The 19,349-nt window shown below is 39.5% G+C and overlaps 1 protein-coding gene across 2 annotated transcripts in view; it reads left to right on the top strand.

Moving 5' to 3' along the window:
- Window positions 1–19,349, top strand: part of MYLK (myosin light chain kinase) — a 208,775-nt gene that overhangs the window by 118,505 nt on the left and 70,921 nt on the right. For both annotated transcript variants that reach the window (XM_065637614.1, XM_065637615.1), the window contains exons 12-16: window positions 7,050–7,187; window positions 7,853–8,050; window positions 9,243–9,489; window positions 15,942–16,022; window positions 16,378–17,537. In XM_065637614.1, the coding sequence (XP_065493686.1) occupies window positions 7,050–7,187; window positions 7,853–8,050; window positions 9,243–9,489; window positions 15,942–16,022; window positions 16,378–17,537 (1,824 nt within the window). The remainder of the gene's footprint in view (window positions 1–7,049; window positions 7,188–7,852; window positions 8,051–9,242; window positions 9,490–15,941; window positions 16,023–16,377; window positions 17,538–19,349) is intronic.

The following is a 19,349-nucleotide window of genomic DNA, read 5'->3' as shown; positions in this document are numbered from 1 at the left end:
TAGAATTCCTTTCCGAAACCAAGTTTTACCCAGCAATACAATGTTGCTGTGTATTTTTTTCCTTTAGATTAGTCTAACTTCAAATGTTTCCTTGCTCTCAAACTGAGTCTTATTTGTCTCATTTGAGAGGTTCCTTAAAAGCATTCTTAGTACAGTATTATTTTGATTACTCACTCAATAGATTGAGCAGAACTATTTTAATATTACCACAGGTAACTATTCTGTTGCCAGTGTGGATTTGTCAGAGGAACGAAGGGCTGAAGGGACTTAAACTCTTCATATCAGTGGCATCCTCTTTGCACTTTATGTGACTGCCTGTTCCTACTGTGCTTCCATTGCATTCCAGCTCATGCACAGCCCAGATTTTTTCCTAGTGGCAGTGGTATCTCTATATATCATGATATGCTGCAATTAAGTTAAATACTACCTGGGCAGCCACACAAAAAATTGAGACTGAATGCATGAGGGTGAAATTCTGCCTCAGCAGTATGCACATTTTCAGAGTGGAGCTAACCTGGCTTGATCTAGCATGTATAAAGCACCTTTTCTGCAGCTCTCCATGTCAGATTGGTATCTAATGCTGGGGAATTTGTTAGCAGTGGGACAGCTGAGCTGCCTTTTAAATGCATTTAGTAGGTATATGCACTCAGGCCTTCCACAGAGTTGCTGTCTGTGGCAGTGACAAAAGAGCAATTACTTGATGTAAATAACTTGCAAACAGGGTTAGTCATTAATAAAGCAGACAGTTCTGAAGGCAAAAGCAAACACACCACCACTCTGGCTGCAAAAACTTCCAGTGAGACTGCCTCTGAGGAATTTGGTCCGCTGACTGAAAAGTGATCTGAACTCAGCTGCATGCTTTGTATCTCTGTCCCCTGCACTCTAAACTGAAATTTTTCCTGAGGAGGGGAAGAGGAGAGGGAGGTGCTGGTCTCTCCTCCCTGCTATCTGGTGACAGGACACATGGGAATGGTCCAAGGCTGCACCAGGGGAGGTTTAGACTGGACATTAGGAAGCACTGATTTCCCGAGAGGGTGGTCAAGGCCTGGAACAAGTTTCCTAGAGAGGTGGTTGATGCCCCAAGTCTGTCAGTGTTTAAGAAGCATTTGGACAATGCCCTTAACAACATGCTTTAACTTTTGGTCAGCCCTGAATTGGTCAAGGAGTTGGACTGGATGATCATTGTAGGTCCCTGCCACCTGAAATAGTCCATTCTCTTCCATTTTGACTGTTTCTCCCAAATCATGTTTCTTACTGGTGTATTCAGCCTTTTCACGGCAGGATTTCTGGGGTAGCATCTCTTTAAAATGCTGTGGGTTGCAGAACAGACTGAGTAGACAAAACAGAGGTTAAAATGCTGATGATCTGGTGATAGGCCATACAGAAGGAAAGATTTTGGAAAGAAGGAGCGTACGTGGAGTTGCAGAATGGGCTTGAAGATTAGCCTGCAGTAAAATAAATAGATTGCCAGACTGGATAAAGTGAAACTCGGCCTCTTTTGTATATCCTTAACCACCCTTAGGCTTAGAGCATTGTCAATCTTGGGTTAACAGCTTTTCTGTGTAATGCAAGGCACAACATCCAGACTATAACTTGGCCCGGCTCTTCAGTGAAGGCATCTCCTAAGGATATTTAAGTCTTGCCTTCCATTTACAAAAACAGATTATAACTGCAGAAATAAATTATGGGAGGTGGATGTGTAAAGAACACTGCTAGGTCATTAGCATCTAGTTCTCATGACCTAAGTTTGTAAAACGGCATACCAACCTGAGATCTTTAATAATGCAGAAATGTCCCCACATGTCTCAAGAACCGAGAGGTCTCGTATTTTTTCATGCCAGTATAAATCAAGTTTGGAATTCTTGGAAAACTTGCAGGAGATATTTTGACCATATCACTTCAGGCCTGAGACAGAAAAATACTTTACAGAAAGAAAGACAGATGAGATGAGTGTCCTAATATCCATTTTCTGCCTTATAAAATCTGTTATTTTGTGAGTTGGTAGCATTGTTAACATGAAATCTGATAAGAGCTAGAATTATTTACATTGAAAATATTTGGAGAGGTGAAACTCATTTCAAGATCAAGAGCTTTGTGTGAGCTCAAGTCTTGCTTTGAGAGATTTTAGTGGAATCTGCTGCTTCTCTCTCCAAGCTTACTCACACAGAGAGCTTTTTGAGTTAAGCATTCTCCTCAGCTCAGTTGACTTATTAGCCTCTGAGCCAAAATGATATTTAAACACCATAAATGGTAAATGTTGCTGAGGCAGTCCTTTCGCACGGCTCAGCATAGGCACTATTTGGCAGCTAACCACATGACTGGCAAACAGATTCCTGGAGGATAATTAAACCTCTTATAAGACTAAACACCACAAGTTGTTTGCAGTGTTCTGAATGTAAGGCAGCAAACTCTCTATTCTTTGCGTGTCTTGGACTCATAACCAGTTGTAACCTTGACCTTGTGCAGCGGAGTGGTTGCACCGCAGGTGTGGATGTGCAGGGCTGCAGCTGACCCTGCCCAAGCCAGGGGCTGGGCTGGACCATCTCCAGAGATCCCTTCCCAACTCAGTTATCATGTGATTCTGTGCAGTGTTGAGCATGCTGAAGCCCTGATATTTCAACAGGGGGTGTCAGCATTCTGCAGCTCGCATCAAAAAAAAAATCTCCAGTACATCTGGGTAGGCAAATGAACAAGAAAATTTGCTAGAAGAGTCGATGTCCATAATGCTAACTATTTTGATAACAGGCCAGGTAAAACCCAGGTCCAGTCTTTGGAAACCTTTTTAAAGTTTGCATCCTGATCTGCATTTTCTTCTTCACTCCAGTTTCAAGAGCAAATCTGGGAATGGAAATGCCACAGTGCAGTTATTGATTCTTATTTTCCTTCTCTCTGAGTGTATAGATTTACACTGAGGATCTGTATTTTTGTAAGAAACTGGAAGAGTTTAGATTCTCTTCAATCTCTCCAAAATAAAATTGATTGCTGTTTTTCCAAACAAGAGCTGTAAATCCTAAAATTGAAGAAGCTTTTAGGTATATTAAAATAAGCAGTGAAAATGTACAGTGCTGCTGTCTCATGGTAAAACTGTGAAATGGTGAAGCCTTCACCAGAGGAGCACTGAGTCACTGCATGGTGCCATGTAAGAAATAAACAAGTAAAAGCATTCACAAGCTTCAGAGGAATTTGAAAATAGTTAACATTCAGGCTTTAAAATTTGGCCTCTGCATGATTGTATCAGTCTCTTCCAAGAAAATGCAATGATTTTAGACTAGAGACTAAATAAAACTAAATCAGATATATAAAACTGGCTGTGTTTTCTTGTATGAAACAGCTGTGAAAAACTAAAGTTGTCAGTAGGTCAGTTTAATTTTTTTCTAATAACAAATTGTGAGTAAAGGAAGAAAAGTTACATGAAATGAGTCCCTATGGTTTCTTAATGAAAAAAGAGCATTTATGGATTAGAACTTTAGTATTTTTAATTGTTGCTGCCAATCCAAGAAATATTAGACAATTTTTGTGATATTCTACTTAGGTTGTTGGTACAGTAAACATATGCTACTGATCAACATATACTACTGAACAACAGTAGCATAATACTAGAATTTGACTTAAAAAAAAAAATAGGAGAGAATGCTTGTGTTTTGAAGAAAGCCTGTTCAAGTTGCCATGGAGTCAGTCATCAGTCTTTTTAGCCAGATATTTACTGTATCATAGATGTCACAAATTTGAAAAGGAATACTGGTTGCCTTAGCCATGATAGTTTCTAATTTTTGAGCTCGTTCGTACAGCAGATTTCATATCTGTTGGTAAAGAAATGCCTTCATGGCCCCTGTGCACCAAAGAACATCAGCAATAGGAAGGGAGACTTTTTACTCCTGCTATGTCATAGTTATTGAGAAATCAGATAATACTTCAAAGTGTATGTGCATTGGTATTCAATAGGTTCACAAGGACAGGAATGTCTTCAGAAAGTCTATTATATATATAGTTGCCTCTGTTTCTATCCCTGGAGTAATCCTCAAGTTTTCAATATTTCAGATTTAATAATCCATCTTAACGTTCTTCTGCGTGATTACATGCAATTTCCTCTAATTAAATAAGTCTTTTATCTCTCCAGTAACTTTTCTTGCACTGTTGAGGCTGTACCCCTTAAGGTTTTTACTGCTCGTATACCATAGACTTCCAGGTTTTCATACCACCATAATTTTCTGTTTAAGCACAGAACTCGTCTTCATACAAGAGATCAGCATAAACCTCTGCAGTGCTTAAATTTAGTGTAAACACTATTTGTAAGATTTGCACAATGGTGAGGCAGGTTCTGGCCCCCTTCATTTCAATTTGACAGCTTCACTTACAAATAGTGAGCACTGATCAGCAACAATATCAAGATGTTCTTCGTCCTTTAATCCTGCAGGTCACTCTTTTAAGGGTAGAGTCCTGCACCCCCAGTAAATCTTGTTAATGTCACTCATATCAGCAGATCTCCTCACCAGCATAGGATACATCTGCCTGAGATAACTTCAGAAACTAAGACCCAACTTTTTCGTAATCTTGTTGGGTTTGTGATTCATACATGCAATTACTGTGAATTATTTGCTTGCACCCTTTTAATGTTTGTGCAGCTCTGTGCAAGAAGGTGTTTTTATTTCGGTCCATGAAACTTTCATTTCTGCAGCACGTATTTTGGAGGAGTTAGCATTGCTGAAAAATTCCTTTTGGGAAATGATTTTGCTCTGTTCCTTCTGTAGTTGCTCACCCATTTCTTTTTAATAAGCTGAGGCTATTATACTGCGTTGTCTTCCTTGATTACAGAAAACCATTTATTTAGACTCCATGGAACAGGCACATCAGTCTTATAAAGCAAAGAGCCAGTTGGGAGGGCTGTGGAGAGCTGGTAGCACTTAACGTTGTTTGTACCAGGGCTCTGCTGGGGGCAGCTCAGTCTCTTGGGGGAGAATTGCTGTTAGGGACAGTACGAGCAAATTTGTCTCCTGGTGACTAACTCTCTCATGGGAGCTCTTTCAGCTCTTTTATAGTTATCTGTCCTCTGAAGGTTTGAACTTCTCTGATCATACCCAAGTCTCTATCTCTGTTGGTCTAGAACCACACCTCTGATTTTATGTTTCCTTTCCCTGCTCTCCATTTATTGCATATCTGCCTTCTCGATTTGCGATGTTATGAATTATTTCAATAAAAGGGATAACAGAAACATCATCATTTAAGTGTCCTTTTCTTTCTTTTTTTTTCTATGCCTTTTCCCTGTTTTATTATTTTCTAGGTGCTTTTTTTTTTTCTTTCTTTTCTTCCTTTCTTCTTATTTGCCTCCTTTTTCCCATTATATGGATTTCTGCTTTCCCTCCCAGGTCTGTTCCAGCATGAGGGACAAAGGAATTTTTTGCAAGGCATCCAAGTAGTGAAGGAGCATGTGCTGATATTGCTTAGTATAGCAGTTGTTTGAAGCTGTCTCCCTGACTAAACAGTACAAAACAGGGGAATATGGTGAACCACAGCAGTTTATTATTGTAGATGGGTTTGACCCAACTTCATGGCTATTTTCTATACAGCACTAGTCACTTAAAAGCAGGTGCTATAGGAAGCCCTAAGATGGATCAATGTGGCCTGATGGTGAACCAGGCGTTTCAGAGAAGTCCACAACCCCAAGCAGAGTGGGTCTCAGACAGGTCTCATATTTCCATTCTCACATGCATCAATGTCTTGCTGCTCAGTGCCAAGAAAAGACCTACAACGTAAGCCAGAGAGACAAGATTTTGGCTAGAAAAAGCTTTGCTAGAGAAGAGGAAAAACTTCCTCTCCAGGCAGCTTCCAAATTTACATTGAGCTCAAATAACCCTGGGACAAGCTCAACTTTTTGCCTCCAGGAAGCTCAGTGGACTTGTTCAGTGAGGTGCTTTCAGTTTTTCTAATCACCATTCTTTTATGAATGGTGGGGTTTTTTTCCAGTCTGGCACTTTGTGTTGCTGTAGTACTGTTTTGAGTGATCTTGATATACCTTTGGAAATTTTGAAGGTAGGAATGCCCAAAATGAAACTATTTTCATGTGTGGACAAAAAGTAGGGTTAGTATTTTAAAGGCAAGACGTAAAAGGTCTGAACTCAAGCTAAACAAAACAAAAAGTGTATCCAAGTGACCGATAAATATTTATGACTTCTTACATTTGGTCATGATTACTGCTTTGGCTTCAAAAGTGTCTTTGCTCAGGTTTTTAGAGCAGAAGTATCTTTCCTGGTCTAGTGTACCATATAGATCCCAGTTAAATGATCTTGTTTCATAGCCTCTGAATCCAAGTCAGAGGAAACCACTGCGGCTGCTGGAAATTACATATCTTATTACAGATAGATTTTATTTTTAAGAGTGATTAATTTAACTCTAGCAATCATCATTTTCTTGTACAGCCTGGAAAAACACAGAAACAAACAAACAAACAAAATCCAACGGTTTGTTTTGTGATATATGTTGATAACCTCAGGTTTCAGTCTTTCACATCAATCTATTGGCCAAGTGTAATACAGGAGGGAATATGGAACTCGAACCCATTTGATGTTGACTGTCTAACAAACTAAATGTTTCGTAGTTTCATACAGAGTGGCAAATCCCATATTCCTGTGATTTTATATTTTTAACTCATCAGTGATTAGCAACTTGTAACATATCTTAAGATTTTTATGTGAATTTAGCAGTGATTAAAGGCATTGAATTGTTGGTTACAAGTTGTTTTGGGGTTTGTTTTGTTTTCTTTCTTTTGCACCTGAGCACGTGTACTTGGGAAAAATGAGTTTAAATTTCTGTGTGATACGCTGTGATATCTGTTAACAATGATTTAGGAGGATCCCTGGAGAAAACATAGTTCCATTCCCATTTCTTGACTTTCTGCTTAGACTACTGGAAAGGCAAACAGCTGTATTGGGTGGTTTCAGTTATTTCTGCCTTCTGAGAGCTGAAACAAGACCACTGACTCGAAACCAGTTTGCACCTAAGGACAGTCAAAATTTGTCATGAAAATTTCCCCTTTTGCTCTCTTGAATTCACAGAAAAGAAGAGCAGCAAGAAGGCAGAAATTGCACAGGCTGCCCGGTTAAATAAGACTTTTGCACCCATCTTCCTTAAAGGCCTGACTGACCTCAAAGTAATGGATGGAAGTCAAGTGATAATGACTGTGGAAGTATCAGGTGTGTAGCTATAGAACAGTATTATTTAAAAATTTTAAGTCCTGCTACAAAGTATGTGCTTTTTCCACTGCCATTTTCTTTTAGTAGGTGTCTTTGCATTTGTAAATAATATTTCAAGGAACCAATTTTTAAAAAGTAAAAGATAGGTTTGTCTAATACGATCTTCAGAATGGATGAATATTGTCCAGTGATAATGTGTTCAGACCTGTAAAAGCGTTTGTTTATTGGAATAATAATAAGAATGATGTTATTATTGGATCCTGCTGTTGAACTAAAACTAAGTCTCAGGGTACTTGTAATAGCTTTTGTTGTGAACCAAACAAGACTGAATTCCTTCCAGCTGGACTAAGATTAGTGCTGCAGAAAAGAGTAGCCCTGGTATGAGCTTTGGTAGCAGAAACCCTTGATAACCACCTTTGTGGGATCTAGAACTCATTCTCCCTGTCTTTTGTATACATGCTTCCCTTATCGTTTGCATTTTAACTGTAATAAAAACAAACTTAGAACTATTCTACATTACACAGCATTGACAGAGTTAATGAAATTTCTGAATTTTTTGAAAATGAAATTGCAGAATCAGTTGGCAGACAACAACCTTGTTTGTTTTCTTAATATATGGTGGGGTTTATGTGTGTCTCTGATTTTTGTTGTTTCCTATTTTTCAGCTAATCCACCTCCTGAAATTATCTGGCTGCATAATGGGAAAGAAATCCAGGAAACAGAAGATTTCCACTTTGAGAAGAAAGGCAATGAGTATAGTTTGTACATCCAGGAAGTATTTCCTGAAGACACAGGCAAATACACCTGTGAAGCCTGGAATGAATTAGGAGAAACTCAAACCCAGGCTACATTGACAGTACAAGGTATAAGGTTCTTGTCGTCCTTAGGGAATGCTAGAAGAAAATAATTCTGATGTGCTGGAGGAGTGTCTATTTAAAGTACATTAGTGTTTATAAAGTCTGTTGTGAAGGATGCTAGGAGTTCTCAGTCTCTGCATCTGAATTTAAAAGGATATTGAGCAGAAGCAACTTTAAAAAAATCTTTTCCCTCTGGAACATTATGTTACTATTTCAAAAATGCATTCCTGAGTCCTATTCCTAGGGACAGTGCAAAACTGCTAAATGCAGCTTCAGATTCTAACTCTTAGTTAGCTCTGGACTTAATGTAAACCATTTAATGATGTTTTTCTTTCTAATTAAAGACCTGAGTATTTGGAAAAGCTGTCTAGGAGCTGGGTATCCTGACTTTAATATTAGCATTGTAGTGGTATCAGGTGAGGAACACATGATTTCTGCAATTTGAGAACTAGCTCCAAAAAATCTGGCTTTGAATCTCCATGCATGATGTAGATCCCACAGTAAACACTGAAGTACCTACAAACTTCCTGTGACTGCGCTTTCACTACCTTCATGACAGGGGACTTAATCTAATCTTACTGTATGCCAACAATTTCCCATAGTCATTACTGAGAATTATTGGAAATCAATAGGAGACTTTTATTATTTTTAATATAAAGGAACTTAACCCCAGGATTTTAGAGAGCTGTACCTCCAGGGGTGGGTCCGTATCTGTTGTCACTGTCTGCTCTGAATTCAGACCTTCCTCTATTCTCTACAGTCCCCTGAGGTCTGGCCTCGGGGTCAGTCTGCTATATTAAATGCAATTTTATGCAACTGTTAATGATGATTTATTTAATGAGCTCTCAACTGCACAGCAGTCACAGTACTGTCTCTTGCCCTTGAAGCTATTTCTACTCTTATTCTCCAAGGACAAATCTTCAAGATTCCTTTTAGGGCAGCTTTAAAGTCCTTTTGTTTTGCTCTTAATATAAACCTGGACTGAGCCAGTAAAGTGCCAAGTAAATGATTAATTTTAGTACCAACACAAGTTACTTCCAAAATTAAAGCCTGACATTTTCAGATTAAAAACTTATACCCTGCATGTTCAAAATAACTTTGCTTTCTGTGACTGCTTTCCCTGAAATTAGTTATCTTATTAGTTACATTCAAGCTTGGTATTTTCTCCTGATTTGTAAACTGTGTTTGTAAACTACAGAACCTCAGGATGGTATTCAGCCCTGGTTCATTAGCAAACCGAGATCAGTGACAGCAGCTCCTGGGCAAAATGTCCTTATATCCTGTGCTATTGCTGGAGACCCTTTCCCAACTGTTCACTGGTTTAAAGATGGCCAAGAAGTAATGCCAGGAATGACATGTGAAATCCTGCAAAATGAAGACATCTTCACTCTGATCTTGAGGAATGTGCAGTCTCATCACGCAGGGCAATATGAAATTCAGCTCAGGTATGTTTGCCATGAAAAGAGCTTGTTCTCTTGGAACAATTAGTTATACTTACCCTCACACAGAAATTCCCACCTGAAGAAGACAAGGGTTCCCGCCTACTCACACAAAACAGCAGGGTACTAAAGAACCACAGAATCATAGAATTTCAAGTCTTCTTTCTAACATTTGTGTAGGTAGAACCATAAGTGCCGTGACCTTTTCGCAAATAAGCCCTTTGTTAGATATAGGCCATTTGTACTCTGCAATAAATTGTGAACTGACTCATTTCAGAACAATTGGCTTGTTTACAGTCAGCCCAGGTTATCTAGGGAATTCATAATGCTGATTTGTGCAGGTTACGTCTACATATATCCTTTCATCTCAGACAAGTCTCTTTGGGGATCAGTGGTGCTTCTAACATTCAGTACCTGTGGTGGGATTAGAAACGCCAGTTCAGTTTCACCAGGGTCACTCACCTCTACGTGAGAGAGCGAGCCAAACTCTGGGAATTGCTACCTGCTGCTGGTACATTTCCACATTTCGGTTTGTGTCCTCTGGACATGGGCATCTTGTCTTATGATGTTGCTGGTAGTTTCACTTGGACTGAGAATGAGCTATTTCAGCAAAACTTCAGGGACAGAAGAAGGAAAGAGAATAGGAAGAACAAAGGAGAGCCAAGAGGTCTTTGTGGAAGATTTTGTTGTGGCTGAGTTGAACAAGTCAACAGTGATGATCTGGTATAGTTGGTGGTCACCCAGGCTAAATGAATCGCTGAAGGCAGTTGTCAAAGTGGAAGCCTGATAATATCATGACTCTAGAATATAACAGAATGTACACTTAGAAGATAAATTGTTTCAGAAAATTAGCAGAGAAGAACAATTTTGGGAGAGCTGAGAAGTAAAATTGTAGCTAGAAAACAACACAGCAGATTAAGTGCTAGTTTCACTTATTCCCTAATCTTTTTACTGGAGAAATAACTGGGGATTCCACAAAGATCAGTGCATTCATGTTGGCTTTTTCTAATCCATAATGAGTGAAGCTATGGAGAGCTGCATTTTGTGTCTTTCTCTCAAAAAAATTCTACAAAGTCCATTAAAAATATTGAATAACTGAGAAACCACAAGTCAATTCACTGAAGAGTTTATGGAAAAGTTGACAGTAGGCTATTTTTAAACATAATCATTTTCTTTTCAAATGTGCCGCTCTTTTCATGTATTAGTTTTAGAAGGATGTTGCATAGCTACTTTTAGGGAGTCATTCCTTCTCCACCTCCCTTAATATAGTCTGGGCATGGTTTCCTACCAGTGTTAATTATTTTCCAATTTTCTTCTCCACTATTGTTAAGCATTAAATTCTGTCCTAATACTACCACAATTCTCCCTTTTTGTTGGCTGCTCATAAATTAAAACTCTGGTATTAATAATTTGGATTTAACAAAAGATCTATTTGTCTCTTCATAGTTCTTTGTCCTTTCATCAGAGTGAGCTGACAAGGGTGTGTAGCCCAGCGTGATTCCAGTGTGATCCATCAATGATTGCTGGCTGGCTTGCTTGCTTTCCCTCCTTCAGCATTATTTTGAAAATGTGTTTGCTTTGCATTTTACTATATAGCAGACTACCAAGTCTGACTTTTAAGAGGGTAGTCGTTGTAGCCTCTCCCAGTCCTTGTTTAAAAACTACACAGACCTCTGATTCCTCTACACTTGCATTCTTTAATTGTCCTAATAATGTTCCATTGAGCCTTTTATTACTCTGGCCTCAAGGAATGATGTTGCATAAATATTAATATAAAAAGAACAACAGAATCACCCACTATTGTGGTTCATCTATTGAAATTTGAACATTTTACCGCCTGCAAAATGCCAACCCTTGCAGTTGGGTCAGAGTCTCTGTGAAAACATCATGATTGAGAAGGGAAATAACAATCATTTTTTGATGCAGAAAACCAGAGACATCGTATTCTGCTCCTGTCCTTTGCATCCTTCCAGTGATGCAAGCACTGCTATCTTTTTATCCCAGTATGACTTTCCCATATTCTTTCAGTCAGAGTGTACATCATAAATGAAGAGGTAAGCAAAGAAATGGGCAGTGCTGTACAGACATTGGGTTTGTTGAGCAAAGCCTTTATAACAGCAATGTCAACATGAGAGACCTCGGAAGTCCTCCTGCAGTTCCTTAAACAAATCATCTTTTTTGTTAACCTTCGTCTTCTCAGACACTGAGTATTTCTCCATAAAAGTTTGGTTAGTGTTGATTAATCTTATTTAGAGATTTTTGTAATCTGATTAAAATCACAGGTAAACATTCATCTTATAAATCAGTGGTACCTCAAATACTGTGTGATCCAGGTTATATAAAAAGCAGTTGTGAGTTTACATTCCATTACACCAAAGAGTAAACATAGTTCTGTCTTTTCAGTAAAATATCGTTTGCAAACCTTGTTTTCGGCTATCAACACATGTCTGTTCTTAGAAAAGAAAATCCTGACCCCTTCCCACTCCATTCTCCCACTCAATGCTGTAAAATGCAAATAAAATGATTGGCCTTTCAGGTATAAAAAGTTGTTGGCCAAACCCTCAAATGTGGTAAATCAGTGTATCCTCTTTGAAGCAGTAGAGCTGCTCTGCTTTACGTCAGCTAAAATGGTGATCCAGTAGATTAGTTGTTTTCTTTGGGGTTAAAGCTTCGTGGAGTCTGGACTTTCTCTCCATTTGACTAACTCACAAAAGACTTGCAAAACTTCATTCTGAGGCCTTGCAGTTACCTGCACTGAAGCACCAGCTATAGCTGGGATCAACTTCTTTGCCCCTTTCAGTTCATTCTTTAAAAAAATGTGATTTACTCTGCAATACTGGTTCCACACTTAGTAACCTGGTAGGATTTTCTGGTGTGTCCCCACAATTTAATTAACAATGCTTTTTTTCCTCTTCCTCCAGAGAGTCCTGCCTAGGGGCATGCAGACAATAAGTCTCATCTAAGGTTCAGTGAAAATATTTGAATAGATTCTGCCAAGAAACTACTATTTTGAGATATTTTGAACATAAAAGCCATTCCAGGGAAAACTGATCTCACAATAGGACAGATAGCTATTTTTAAAATTGCTTCAGGCTTTGCAGCTGGGGTTTTATTTGTTTGTGGTGGGGTTTTTTTATAATTACTCCTTGACAATCTAAAGATAAGTCCTGTGCATGAGCATTCTACAGAAGAATCCTGCAAAAGTCAACACTTCCAGACACTTCTTTATAGCATAGCTGCTAAGCATAGGTTTTATCCATGTCTATCATTATCCTACAATAACAGAAGCGCTAAGATCTGTCTTTGTTTAGGGTTTTGTTGATAAAATGCCAACACAGAGAATCTCAAGTTGCAGAAGTAATATTGTTGCCAAAATTCAAAACAGCAGAGACGTGAAAGACTTTGTGGTGCTTGTGTACTGCAAAATTATTTTTTCTAAATGCCCCTATGTATCTTGCCTTGCCTAGATTCTGAAATTACGTAAATGTAAAAATATTTACAAAGTTTCCATAATTATTCTTGATTTAATTTAGCATCTAAACCATCCAGTCCTTCTTAATTTTTCTTGGCTTGTTTCTCTTTTTCCATCTTGTGATCTCCAAGGTGGGTCAGTGTTATTAATTTCACCTTTTTAGACTCTGCAACTGAATTCAGAAGACAAAATTATGTTTTCCCTGCTCCTAAAATCAGTAACAAAACTCACTTTGATTTCACTGGGAGCAGGACTTGCCCTGAGAAGGCTACACTTTTGAACGGGGATATGATGAATCAGGCACAGACTTGAGATTTATACCCAGTGGTCTAGTTTTCAGCCATTCACTTCAATCAGAAATCATAACTAAGATGACAAAACTACCTTGTGAATATTTTTTTTCCATCTAGGTACTTCTATATCCCACTATTGCCATGATTTGTAAATGCTTCCCAAGGTTTTAAAAATAGAAAGAACAAAGTGCTCTCCTGCTTTCTTACCCCCTCCTTTATTTTCCAAACCCTGTGAAAAATAGCTTAGTTTAGAGAGGTTTACTTTGCTTTCCTTACTTGCTTCTTTGCCTATGTGAAGAATTTGCAGAGGGAAAGATGCATTGCAGAAACGGGTCCTGCAGAAATGCTATTATTCTTCACAGTGGTCAGGACGGTGTTCAGTATCCCAAGATCCCTCTCCTGGGAGAGTACTGTCTCTGTTACTTTAAGCTCTCCCACTGGTGACACAATTCTTGTGGGCGAATATTTTTGCCATACAGTCATGATGGAAGCTGAGCAGTGGTGCCTCCCTATTTGATGTATGCTGTAAATTGTCTATACTTCAGCTTGCATGGCTTCTCCTACTTTGTCAGCTTTGAATTGGTTTTAAGTCCTAAAGGAAGAGTAATTGAGTTCTAGGAGACTTACAGAAGGGATCTGCTGGTAAAGCAACATCCTGCTAGCAGCCCTGTAGCACTGCTGGATGAGAAAGTACTTGAGCAGTTTCAGAGTGCGTCTGCTTTTCTTAAAAGCTTGTGAGAGCCAGAAAAAAATTCATGAGTTTCCATATCGGCAAAAGGGAACAGTTCGAAATGCGTTGTTTAAAGACAACAGGTTTTCAGCAGTGTTGGTACCCTGCCATCATTTGATGCCAAGCAGTACATTGGGAGGATGTGACATGCAATTCTTTATTTTTCTATTTGTCTTTCCTTCTTTCTATTTCTCTTGCTTCCAAATGGAAGTCATGCATAAGAGGAAGTAAGAATGGCAGATCTCCAGTGCAGGACTGAGTTAAATACTCTTAGCATTGGCTTGGATCCTCTTCTGCCATTTGGACAGTTTCTGTTTTGTACTCAGATGTTCTCTAGTTTTTGTATTGAAGGAAATGGGGGCTGTGGCTTTCAGTGCTATCCTTGTGCATTACCTTCAACAGTAGTTTCTAGTGCACACATTTGGACTTGTTGGATATGAATTGTTGAAAACATTTCTATGGATTCTTGTTCTCTATGGTCTTAAGGTCAAGTAAGGTGTGTTCCTACCAGCAGGGCCTTTGCTTTGCAATCCAGTTACTTCAGTCAACCCTTCCAATTTCTTCTTGGTGTTAAAGGCTTGATTTTCATATCAGGCTGATCCACTGTTTCATTTTCTAAAGAAGCAGAAAGCAAGGGAAATACCTCTGAAAAGGTGATGGCACTAATTGCTGTTATAAAGATGTAACTTAGCGCTGCATCTGTGTTAATTATCTTGCCTACTGTGTGACTTCATTGCAAGTTGCAAATGGGTGAAATTATAACTTATTCACCCAAACAGAACCATATCTAGGAATATATTTCCATGCACAATTTAAAAAACAGGCCAGACAATACATTTATGGCAAACTAACAAAAAGGTACTCCTGAGTCTGTGTTTTAAATGTCAGGGCAAAGAAGACTTGAAGGTGCTCTTATCTAGCAAGTCTTTTGAAAGGAGAACACAGCTAGGAAAACCCATCTCTCTTTCCTTCCTCCCCATAACACAGGTGTTTTGTTCATGTCCAGGAAATGTTTTCAGTAGCAAAAATTATTTTTGCTTGAAAAAGAAAAATCATCCAGGAGTTTGCAGTCCATTTACAAGCTTATACCTAAACTGGGAAGGACAAAAGTGTTTTCACTAATAAAAAATATCTCTAGTCCTTAATAGATTCAGGTCTGGTATTTTAGTAGCGATTCAGGGGAATGGTGGCAATAGTTACACAACTGCTGCCGTAGGAGAGTTAAATTTTGCTTTTGACATCTCCTGTGTCGAGTCGAGAAGAGCCGTTTGGGGCTAGAAGAATGATATATATCTGTAGGAGGGAGGGAGCAGCAGGGGTAGGGAGAGCACTTTAAATGAATTCTTTAATGGGAGCCCTTTCCAGAAGGCATCCATGGTATTCCTCTGCAAAAGGAAGAATAAGTACTCAGCACCATATATGGTGACACTTTTATGTTTTTTAATATAAACACGTACAGGCTGGAGCAATCCATGTGGATGGGTTTTGCTGATTGGTTGGGCTGAGGGGGGAGGGAAGGAAATGAGACCCTGCTTTTAATATCTTAGCATTAGAAAACTTAAGAGCTTGGGTTTGAATAAATAAACAGTAGGCAGAGTTGGAAAGATTTTCAACTTTGCAAAATAGCCCCTTCCTCTGCCTTGATTTTTCCAGCTTTTGTATTTGTTTTCCATTAGCTTGTTTGTTTGCAGCTGTTTCATTCTGTAAATTGCTTTAATTTTCGTTCAGGGAGTATGTTGTTCCCAGTCTAGACAGCAACAGATCAGTAAAAGTTATTTGAGATAACTTGGCTCCAAATATAGGGGGACCAAATCCACACAGTCAGCCCCCACTGGGCACAGGAAAGGAGGGTGCCACGCTGGGTTTGAGGTGCTTTAGTGCAATATACAATCACTTAGCTCAGGCAGCTTACAGTTTTGGAGGGAGAAACCTCTGCTTTTCTGACTTCACTTAAATATTTCAGGAACCAAGTTGGAGAATGCAGCTGCCAGGTGTCTCTGATGCTGCGGGAGAGTTCAGCTTCCAGAGCAGAAATGCTCAGAGAGTGAGTATTTTTCCCAGGGACTTGCATGGGTGGGTTCTATTTTTTGCTCCGTTAATTCCCTGCTCTTACAGACCCAGGCTGGCTGCTGTTCAACCTAATCCCCAAATGTGACCCAACAAATTGTTTTCATCATACAGCCTAAGCACATTGCACCAAGCCAGAGTAGAGAAGATCTTTTTTGTTTGTGCCCTTATATGGCTCCTGAAGTCATCATTGATGCAATAAACTAATGGAGTGTGCTCCTCTAATCAACCTCCCCTTCTATAAACACATTTTGTTCCTGCTCTGAGATTGTTCCCTGACATTTTTAAACCAGCCCCTTTCCTGGCTCTCTCTTTTCTTTTTCGGATCATAGTGGGAGGGAATCAGCCAGCTCTGGAGAGCAAAGAGATGGTGGAGATCATGGTAAACTAACATTTGATAGAACAAGCGGCTTCAAAAAGAACAACAGTGAAACCAGAGCAGCTGAGGAAGAGCAGGAAGACGTTCGAGGTGTGCTGAAGAGGCGAGTGGAAACTCGGGAACACACAGAGGAGAGCCTGAGGCAGCAGGAAGCTGAGCAACTTGATTTCCGTGATATTTTGGGCAAGAAAGTCAGCACCAAAAGTTTTTCTGAGGAGGAACTGAAAGAAATCCCAGCCGAGCAAATGGACTTCCGAGCAAACCTGCAGCGGCAGGTCAAACCCAAGACCTTGTCAGAGGAGGAAAGGAAAGGTCATGCTCCTCAGCAGGTGGACTTCCGCTCTGTGCTGGCCAAGAAAGGCACCCCAAAAACCCCATTGCCAGAGAAGGCGCCACCTCCTAAACCAGGCATTACAGATTTCAGATCTGTGCTGGGCTCAAAGAAAAAGCCACCTGCAGAGAATGGCAGCGCTAGCACCCCAGCAGCAAATGCCCGCACCAGTTCTGAAGCCCAGAATGCAACTCCCAATTCTCAAGCCCCTGTTGCCAAACCAGGCGTGAAAAAAGAAGAGAAGAATGACAGAAACCGTGAACATGGGTGTCCAGTGGTGGATGGTGGAATAATTGGGAAAAAAGCTGAAAACAAAGCAGCAGCAAGCAATCCACCAGCAAGCAAACCACCAGTAAGCAATCCACCAGCAAGCAAACCACCAGTAAGCAATCCACCAGAAAGCAAACCACCAGCAAGTAAACCACCAGTAAGCAATCCACCAGCAAGCAAACCACCAGTAAGCAATCCACCAGAAAGCAAACCACCAGCAAGTAAACCACCAGTAAGCAATCCACCAGCAAGTAAACCACCAGTAAGCAATCCACCAGAAAGCAAACCACCAGCAAGTAAACCACCAGTAAGCAATCCACCAGCAAGCAAACCACCAGTAAGCAAAGGAACAGTACCTTCCTTTACAGAGAAGCTTCAGGATGCTCAAGTAGTCGATGGTGAAAAATTGGTCTTACAATGTCGGATTTCCTCTGATCCCCCTGCAGCTGTCACCTGGACTCTAGACAGCAAACCCATCAAATCATCAAAGTCCACTGTCATCTCCCAGGAAGGTAAATTAATTGCATTAGAAACCAGCTGGATGGCATACTGTTATATCCAGCTCTTGATTAATAATATTTAGTTCATTAAAGGTAAAGCAATACTTTATTTAAGTGCTGTGCCAGTAACTGTTTCCAGATGCAACTTTCTTGTTATTTCGGTGGAGTACACAAGGAACAGTATTGTTTGACATTTCTTGCAGATTCTCCTTTAACAACCTGCAGATGTAATTTTTATAAAGTTGTCTTCTTGCATTTTTAAATGCTGTTTACATTGCTAACGCTGTTTAAGGAGCTGGTACATGACATTTACTTAAGCTGTACTTTAAGGATTTAGAACATTGGAAACAGAATAATATTCTTGCTGGTTTACAAATTCTAATTTAGTTCTTCAGCGTGTTTAATATTTCAGGCTTTTTATTGCAATAAGAAACATGGAAGCAAAGAGGTGTTGTGTTACAGAAAGAAATTACAACAACTTCAAGTTACATTGTTAAGATCAGAGTTGATAATTTATTTCCAGTCTATTTAATGCCCCACCACAGATGCATCTGTTGCCTTTACAGACACTTAAATATTTGAATCCCACTGGCCCGGCAACTTTTAACTAACTTAAGAATAGTACAGAGTTTGGTAAAAGTCCTCAGAGAGAACACTTACTGTTGTCAAATTGAGCAATCTTTTTATATTCCACATTGTGAATAATGAAACCCTAATAGGCTGGTTTTGTATGAAAGTTAATATTGTATCTGGACAAAATGTATTTTCCCTGGGACAAAAATAGGAAGGATAACTTCTAATGCAAAAATATTGTTAACTTCTTATTTCTTTCATAAAACACTGAATTATACAGAGAATGACACTGTCCTGCACGTTGTAGTAAAAAGTTCTTGTTCACAGTAAGAATTATAGCTTAGCATAGTGGTGTGCACTCTCAATTGTGAATCTTTCTTCATTTAATCCAGACTATTTTCAGTATTATTAAATGAGAACCAAATGACTACGCACAATGGTTCACCACAAGAGATGAATCCCTTTGCAGTGTTCCAAGCACTGAAACATGAGGATCCTTTAAAAAAGTGGATGCAGTCAGAAATAACACTGCCTTCAGATAGGATGGAGGGAAAAAAGGTACCCAAATGCTTACATTAAGGGGATACCAAAGTAAGTAGATGGAAAGAGGGAAATGGTAGCAGGGGTGTTGTGTCTGGCATGTGTCTGAAGTAGCATAAAAAATTATTTATGAGTACCTGATGATTTGCACCAGAGCGGACTGTATAGAATAGGGGTAACTGTCGTGTACATGAGAATAAGTTGAATGATGGAAATGACATCCTTGTAAAAAGGACTGACAGGATCAGGAAGGTGGAAGACTGCCATTTAATCATCCTTACACTGGAAGCAAAATTTCAAGGGTTTTCTTGGAGTTGCTCAGAGTGAAAAGAAATTATGCATCTCAAAGCTTCATGTCTCCTACCAAAGTACCTCAGATAGACAGCATCTCTGTATCAAAGCTTCTGAGCTATGGTAGAGCCTCCTAAAATTCCAAAGCATTAGTGTTGTCATGCTGAAGAAAGCTCTTTTCCTGACAGAAATAATCTGAGTGCTTGCCTGTTACAAACTCCCGACTTGTATTCACTTTATAAAACGGTACTGTGGAGCTGAAAATCCAGTGTAGTTGTGTTTACAGTGGAGTGATCCTCATGTACAGAAACGCTCTAGCACCTGCCCGAGCAGGGCACATGACTTATCCCATCCAGTGTGTCTGGGCTAGGTGACACTCTTTGTCATAACACCCCAGAGCTGGTATTTTGTCAGGATGTC

The sequence above is a fragment of the Caloenas nicobarica genome, chromosome 6 (genome assembly GCF_036013445.1).
Source record: "Caloenas nicobarica isolate bCalNic1 chromosome 6, bCalNic1.hap1, whole genome shotgun sequence".
NCBI classification, from domain to species: domain Eukaryota; kingdom Metazoa; phylum Chordata; class Aves; order Columbiformes; family Columbidae; genus Caloenas; species Caloenas nicobarica.
Note: the sequence above shows the minus strand (reverse complement) of the source record. Positions and strands in the feature narration are given on the sequence as shown.